The 8318-nt window shown below is 42.4% G+C and overlaps 1 protein-coding gene across 1 annotated transcript in view; it reads left to right on the top strand.

Moving 5' to 3' along the window:
• CORIN (corin, serine peptidase) overlaps positions 1 to 8318 on the top strand; it is a 358777-nt gene that overhangs the window by 340627 nt on the left and 9832 nt on the right. The window contains exon 19 of the mRNA XM_045284056.1: positions 3615 to 3886. Coding sequence (XP_045139991.1) covers positions 3615 to 3886 — 272 coding nt within the window. The remainder of the gene's footprint in view (positions 1 to 3614; positions 3887 to 8318) is intronic.

Genomic DNA, 8318 nt, shown 5'->3' with positions numbered 1-8318 from the left:
GGGGAGGGAGGGTGAAAATTAGCAAATTATATTAAGGGCTAAAGTAGAGGACAAATGTTTTGAGATTGATGAGGGCAACAAATGTACATATGTGCTCGACACAATGGATGGATGTATGGGTTGTGATAAGAATTGTACGAGCCTTCAATAAAATAATTTTTAAAAATAATGATTTATAAATTATCAAGGGCTCATGAGGGAGGGGGGAGCAGGGTGGGAGGGGGAAAAATGAGAGGACCTGATGCCAGGTGCTTAAATGGAGAGCAAATGTTTTGAGAATGATGAGGGCATTCGATGTACAAATGTGCTTTACACAATTGATGTATGTATGGATTGTGATAAGAGTTGTATAAACACCTAATAAAATGATTTTTTAAAATGACTAATCTTAACCCTTCTCTTAACATAACTCTTCAGGAACCCCCATTTCAGCTATCAGCCCCCTAAAAAAAGGTTTCTCCAGTCACTGTCTTCACTTGCTCAACGTGCGTTTTTCCTCAACCCGCTCCAGTTGGGCTTTCATCAAGAATTGGCCCCTAAAAGTGTTCATTGGGTTCCATCTTGCCCAACTGAATGGTCAGTTCTCAGTTTTCAAATCACAGGAACACTCCAGTACTTGATTGCTACACCCTTCTTGAAACCCTCTCTTTATTTTTCTCCTAGATAGCCAAAAGAGAGTAGCTTCTTGTTTTCCCTGTGCTTCGTTGCCCTCCTCTTCTCCCTCTCCTTTCAGCCAGGTAGTTCGTTCTCTTGGCTGCTGTTCTGAGGTTTGATAGTGAAGGGGAAAGCAGTCCTCTGTATGCTGGAGGTGTTCAGTTGGGCATTTCGTTTACTTCTATTGAGCTCATTCACTCAAAGAGCCACGTGAATGCAGCCCGTTCTCTGAGTGTGTTTGAGCTGATACCAATCTCGTGGTTTCAAGTAGGCAGAAAGGCTCCTCGCTCTGGACTTCTACCTGGAGGCAAGGATGGGCCTTGGAGGCACAGTGGCCCAGTGACTGGCGCAAATGGAAAGTCCAGTCATTTGAGGCCATTGATTGTTCTAAGGAAGAAACACCTTGCAATCTGCTCTGGAAAAATTACAGCCAATAGGGTTGTGCAAGGTTTGATTCTGGGTTTAGAGACAGGCATGTCTCCACCATTATTTCTTACTTATTTTTTTTTATGGCACAAAGAAAATGGCATAGAACACTTTGCCATTTCAATATCTCCCCCATTGAAACATCATATTCAAATAAGAGTTCCCCTTTCCAACATCATATTCTTTTTTGTTCCTGGTTTCTTCCTGACTCAGAAAAAGAATGAGGATACTTCCTTATTTTTAACATCATACTCAAAACAAAACCAATAACCGCTCACTGGCATAGAAGGAGAAGTACCGTATCTGAATAGCTTATGTATTTTGTTCTTCTGGGCTCTGCTTTTAATTCTTTGTTTTGTCTTCACATTTGGTGGCATTGATGCCACATTGATGCCAGATGGAGAGATGTTTATGTACCAAGTGACTACTGGACACAAGTTAATGACATTCAGAACGTTTATTGATGCTTTTGCTTATGTACCTTTTAGAATTAGATTAACCATAATACACTCTGGGATTTTGGCATTATTTCATTTTATTACAAATAATGTAGAGCTCTCAGTTGTTTGAAATACGTTTTTATGATTTAAGCTTTGTGCCAGAAAAAAGATGGATCACTGTTTGTCATGACCAAAAATTTAGCAGTTCTGCTTCAAATGCAGTAAGCTATTAAATAAGTAGAGATTTGTGATAATTAGTTTCACAATTCTGAAACAATAGAAGCTCAATTTGGAGTTCCCAAATGGGCATGTACTTACTTCTCTAGATTAAACAAAGGAAAAGAAGTTAGTGGGGGAAGAGGGAGGAAAGGAAGAAAGAGAAGGAGTGAAAGAATAAAATATTCTGCAACATCTTAGAATGCTCTTAAGATAACATTCACTGCACTTTATTGCAATTGCCTCTTTAACTGTTCATCATCACTCAAATTTTAAAATTTACATAGGCAAGAATCATGTCTTTCTTCATTAGTTTTTTAATCCCTACTAACGAAATGCCTGGGAGACATGTACATTATTTTCTAGAATTCATAGAAAAACTCTATTATCTTTTCATTTTCCACAATTTTTAAATCTCTGAAATTATTTCTGTTTAAAGTGAAAAAGGGGCAGAATGTATATTACACATTTGTTCAGTGACCCAGAATTCATTCTGAATGACTAAATTCTGTCCTATCATGACTCCTCTTTCCAGGGTTCTTGAAGAAATTAGATGCTCAGGAGATAAAACCAGGCCAATACATAGTTGGTTACTTCCAGAAGGCATGTGCTTACCTTTCGTGAATTTCCTTTGCTCACACATGGGACTCCTTTGGGTCCCAGATAGGCTGTGTAGAGGAGACTTATAGCAGAGTCTGGCTTGAGTAGCCAATCATTCTACAAGTAAGTTGAGTGCTGGCCAGAGTACATTTCTTTCTAACTGGGAAATGTCAGCCTTCGAACCTGTGCCATGCTGATGGTGAAAAGGAGCATGCCAAGGAGTGTGGATGGGCTTTTCCTGAAGCTTCCTAGGGAACTGCTAAAAATACCAGTACCCAGGCTTCAGCTCAAGTGCTTCTGTTTCGATTGGTCTAAGGTGAGTGAAACTGCTGACAGTGGGGTTAGCAGGCCCATTGGTAACCCACTATGCCACCCAAGCTCCTTAAGTCCCTGGTATGCACCCAATAAATTATAGCCATTATCCAACTTCCAAATAAGTATGCTGAGTAGACATTTATTCTATCCAACTTGGATATTCAAATCTGCAACTTAGGAGAAAGGCTGGACCTGGGGAGAAATGTTTGGGAGTCAATGTGACATTGATTCAAGTTAGTGACCTGGATTAAATCATGCATGGTTAAGCCTGTAACAAGAAGAGAAGGTTGATGGTAGAGTCATAGGACACTTCAACCTAGAGCTCGAGAGCAGAGTAGGACCAGCAGGCAAAGAAGACTGGGAGGAGGTCTTCTGAACCATGAGATCAGATGAAGTTCTGGAGTGTGGGCTTACCAGGAAGTCAAGTGATGAGCATGTGTTGAAGTAGGAATTGCCTAGAAGGTTGTTGGCAAGTATTTGAAAACAATGGGGGCTGAGACAGGTAGCTTGGGAGTTATGGGTGACCTGTTTCAGTCCCTGTCTGGACATTTTCTGAAGGCTCCCCTGCCTTCCCAACTTGATATTTCTCCCAGGCCCATGTCCTTTCTAGGAGTGATCACTTAGCTGTGGCTTTTTAGGCTCTTTCATCATTTCCCTCTTTCTCTTCTGTCTCTTCCGCAGTCTTTCCATTACATTCCCCTTCAACCAAAGAAGTAGCTACTTTGTCTGCCTTTAAAAAGGAACGCCTTTTATTTTTTCGAATAGTTCCCTTTGAGAAGCATGAGCTTTGTTTTCCACAACAATAATGTTCACTGATCATCTAGGCCAGTATATCAGCAATGCTTTTTACATGAATATGTTCATGAGTCAATAAATAAGATTCGATTATTTTTAAGAGTCATATGAATTGTAATAGACAAAGCTGGCATGAAGATGACAATCACCCTTGAAATGTTGTTTCAGGAGAGAAAACCCTGCGGTCTGGAAAGTGGTGCTGGGCCTCAACCATCTGGACCACCCTTCGGCCTTCATGCAGGTGTACCACGTCAAGACCGTCATCGTCCACCCCCGCTACAGCCGAGCAGTGGTGGACTATGACATCAGCATCGTGGAACTGAGCAGAGACATCCATCAGACAAGCTACGTGCGGCCCGTCTGCTTACCCTGCACGGATCAGTCTGTCGAACCTGATACATACTGCTATATCACAGGCTGGGGGCACATGGGCCACAAAAGTAAGCCAGGATCTTCATGAACCCTTGCCTTTCAGCTCGTGATGGAAAAATCTCGCGTTATTTTGGAGTCTTTGACCATTTTCTCGTGTTCAAGCATAAAAATGCAGCCACGGGATGGGAGATGCTTGGCATATGTGTCACGCTTTCCCTTCCATGCACACTGTAGACACCCTTACAGCAGGACACTTATGCCTGCCAAGTCTAGATGTAGCCTCACAAACCTTCTTCACACTTCAGAGTCTTTCCCCAGGAAGTAACTCCCAATGCTTCGGAGTTCCTGTGCTTGATGAGACCTGTCAGCCACCCTGCCTTCATCAACGACAGGGGTTCTACTTCTGCAGTAAGCTGCTAAGTCAACTTCCAGTTCTGTAATAGAATTTGACCAATCCTACCATTGTAGCCGAATCTCAAAGTTTGTTTCTCTAGATTATTTAAACATTATTTAGATATGTTCTATATACATATGTATATGACACAGGGTAGTTACATGGGTGACAGCATAGAACTGTGTGACATACGGTTCTCTTGGCAATAATCTTTATGGAAGCAGGCCATCAGGGTTCCCTTCTATGGAGCCAGCGAGTGGGTTTGAGGCAGCAACTTTCAGGTTAGCCAATCACAACTCAATTCCACTACCCAGACTCCTCTGATAAAAATATATAGGGACTGAACATGTATATGATATGCTTCCAACACTCAGGGTGAGAGCTCTCTCATTCTGCATGATTTATTACGAATCTAAACTAAAAATTAAGCCAGTAAAACATGTTCTGTAACTGCAAGTGCTGACCATTAAGACTAGATTGAGTGTTTTACCGTGGCTCTTGGAATGGATGGTGTGTACTGATGTGCTATTATGAATCTTGTGGTGTGTGTGTGTGTGTGTGTGTTTGACACTGAGTTGATTTTTACTATTAGCAATCCTGTGGGACAAAATAGAACTGCCCATAGTGTCTCCAAGTTTGTAAATATTTTAAAAATCAGATGGCCACCTCGTTCTCCCACAGAGCAACTATTGAGTTTGAACCACAGATATTTCCGTTAGCAACGGAGCCATTAACTATTGAGATACTGGGGTTCCTTATTGACCTTACCAAATGCCGATTTGAAGGTCTTTATTTTTAATTTAGTCAGATAGATTTTGAGCTCTGTTGAGTATTTTTTCCCTATAAGATTAACTTAGAATACCAGGGAAAAGTTGATAGACAGAAGTAAATTAATGACTTTTTAAGAACTCACATATAAGAACTTTGAAAGCAGTATTAGGCATATAATGTCACCATTTTCACACACCTTGGTTTTTAAAATTCACAATTAGCCGTTATAATTTAAGTACATTTACATTGTTCTCACAGTATTCCTATCAAACTCGGGGCCACGGGTCAACATATGATCTATAGGGTATATCCGGTATAGCATGCAAAACAGTGGTCTGAATCAGTCAGAACGCTCGGATTGAGCGATCTCATCTGTTGTTGCGTCGGGTCCGTTGGATGGCAGAATGAAACCCTGCTCAGTCCTGCATCACATCACAATCACTGCTTTGTTCGACTTCATTGTGGAAGCCACTGTGTCCAACCAACTCATTGAAGGGCTTCTTTTTCGCTGACCCTCTACTCAATAGAATGCCTTTCTCTATGGATGGGTACACGTGCAAAGTACCGTGTTTCCCCCAAAATAAGACATACCAATAAATTAAGCCATAGCAGGGTTCCTAAGCATTTGCACAATATAAGCCATCCTACGAAATAAGACATAGTGATGGGCGTGGCTCTGTAGCGCCCCGACCCGGAGCGGTCAGGAAGACGGGCAGCCCTTCTCCTCTGCCCTGTCGGACAGCTGCCATCTCGGAGGGGACCTGAGAGGTGCGGCAGCCCCATCCACGAGGTCGGTTCCCCCTGTCCGGTCACGGTCGTTCTGTGCGTGCTGCAAGCTGAGGCATCCAGGGAGACACAGACGGTGAAAGTCAAGGTCTCCTCCGGAAGTGAGGGGCAGGACGCTCTGCTCTAGGCATTGTGTGTCCTCAGGGGGAAGGAGGAAAGCTGGGGCTGCCCTTTTACTCAGCACTGTGGCTCATCGATGTTCCCGAAGAAGACGACTTCCCTATATTTGAATAAATGTCCATTGTTGTACCATACTTCATAAAAATAAGACATCTCCTGAAAATAAGCCATAGTGCGTCTTCAGGAAAAATAAATATAAGACAGGGTCTTATTTTCGGGGAAGCACGGTATGTGAGATCAAGTCTGGCCATCCTCATTTCTAAGGAACATTCTGGCTGTACCTGTCACCAGACAGATTTGTTCGCTCTTCTGAAAGTCCAGAGTATGGTCAGTCTTCTTCACCAACACCACAATTCTCCTTCAGACTTCCTTACCCATTGTCCAGCTCTCACGTGCATGAAATGAATGGACACCCCTGGCTTGCATCACGCACACCTTAGTCCTCGAAGTGCATGCTTGCTTTTGCATACTTGAAAAGGGTCTTTTGTAACAGAATCGACCAATGCAGTTGTTCATTGTTCTACGAAATGGGAAGAATAGTAGTAACCGTCTAAGGTACCTGGTGATCGTCAGGAGTAAATGCACTAATTCCCAGGAAAATGCCCAGTGCAGGTGGCTGGCCGGCTGCAAGTATGCAACAAAGATCAATGTTCTCATTACCAGTGTTTTGACTCCTTTCAAATTTTTCCCTGGTGGTGTAGTGCTTAAGCGTGAGGCTGCGATCTGCACGGTTGACAGTTCAAAACCACCAGCAGCTCCTCAGCAGAAAGGCTAGGTTTTCTACTCCCATAAACACTGACAGTCTCAGAAACTCCGAGGGGGTTAGTGTGAGTCAGCATTGACTCGATGGCAGTGAGTTTTAGTGAGAGTTGAGCACCATGGTGATATTTCCCCCCAAATAATTCTACATAGGCACTGCGTTACCAAACCCAAAACCAAACTCACTGCTGTCATTTTAAAGCTGACTCGATGTGACCCTGTAAGACAGGGTATAACTGCCTGTGTGAGTTTCCCATGCTGGAACTGTTAATGAGTTCAGAAAGCCCTGTCTAGTATTGAACTGCTGACCATGTAGGTCACAGCCCAATGAGTAACCACTATGCCACCAGGGATCCACTGCTTTACCATCACTGTTGAAAAGGAAATTGTGTCAAATTTTGTCGAATGGTTCAAGGAAACTTTTGTTATACTTCAAGAACTTTCAAGGAAAATAGAATTCACCTATTCTTTCTAATCATATCACGAGATGACATAGTCACCTTTAACGTCTCTCTGCCATGTCCTCTAGGATAGCTCTTGCATCACTCACAGGTACTGCAGCACCTGGGAAGACACCTTTCCTCATCACAGTAGGGTAAGCCTTCCCCAGTTGGATTTTACAGGTGTTCTGTACCTAAAGCAAAGCAGGACCAACATGCTGAGCCAACACTGAACTGGCTGCCTCTTATCTGGAGTAGAACCCTGGCTTCATTTTTATCCCTTTGTCTTTGTAGTAGCTCTTGTTTTTTGTGCAGCACAGAACAAGAGGAGGAAATGACTGAGTTACTTAGCTCATCTGTGCCTCAGTATTTTCATTAATACAGTGAAAGTATTCATAATTAACGGAAAGTGTTCCACTGAATGAATACCATAGACACTTATAATTGGAAAAGTCTTAAGATCAGACAGAAATCAGATTTGGGTAGATGTAGTTAGGCTAAAATGTATCACCTTATCATTTGATCTCCCTTTTGACCCATTTAACATTTGTTCTAGATTTTTAATACTTTCTGCTTTCTTTTCTTTTTTTTTTTCAATTTATGATATATTTACTCCTTCAGATTTTACTTCAAACATTCAGTGAGTATGAGTACCTTTTTTAAAAAAAAAATCATTTTATTAGGGGCTTATACAGCCCTTTCACAATCCATACATACATCAATTGTGTAAAGCACATTTGTACATTCATTGGCCTCATCATTCTCAAAACATTTGCTCTCCACTTAAGTCCCTGGTATCAGTTCCTCATTTCCCCCCACTCTCCCCACTCCTCTCTCCCTCATGAACCCTAGATCATTTATAAATTATTATTTTGTCATATCTTGCACTGTCCGATGTCTCCCGTCACCCATTTTTCTGTTGTTCGTCCCCCAGGGTGGAGGTTATACATAGATCCTTGTAATGGGTTCTCCATTTCCACCCCATCCTCACTCCACCCTCCCGGTATTGCGCCACTCTTACCCCTGGTCCTGAAGGGATCATCCTCCCTGGATTCTCTGTGTTTCCAATTCCTATCTGTACCAGTGTACATTCTCTGGTCTAGCCAGATTTGTAAGGTAGAATTGGGATCAAGATAGTGGTGGGGGGGAGGAGGAAGCATTTAGGAACTAGAGGAAAGTTGTATGTTTCATCATTGCTACACTGCACCCTGACTGGCTCATCTCCTCCCC

This window comes from Echinops telfairi, unplaced genomic scaffold (genome assembly GCF_000313985.2).
Source record: "Echinops telfairi isolate 266 unplaced genomic scaffold, ASM31398v2 ScPeMD7_7468;HRSCAF=8506_0, whole genome shotgun sequence".
NCBI classification, from domain to species: Eukaryota; Metazoa; Chordata; class Mammalia; order Afrosoricida; family Tenrecidae; genus Echinops; species Echinops telfairi.
This window is presented reverse-complemented; position numbering and strand designations above follow the sequence as displayed.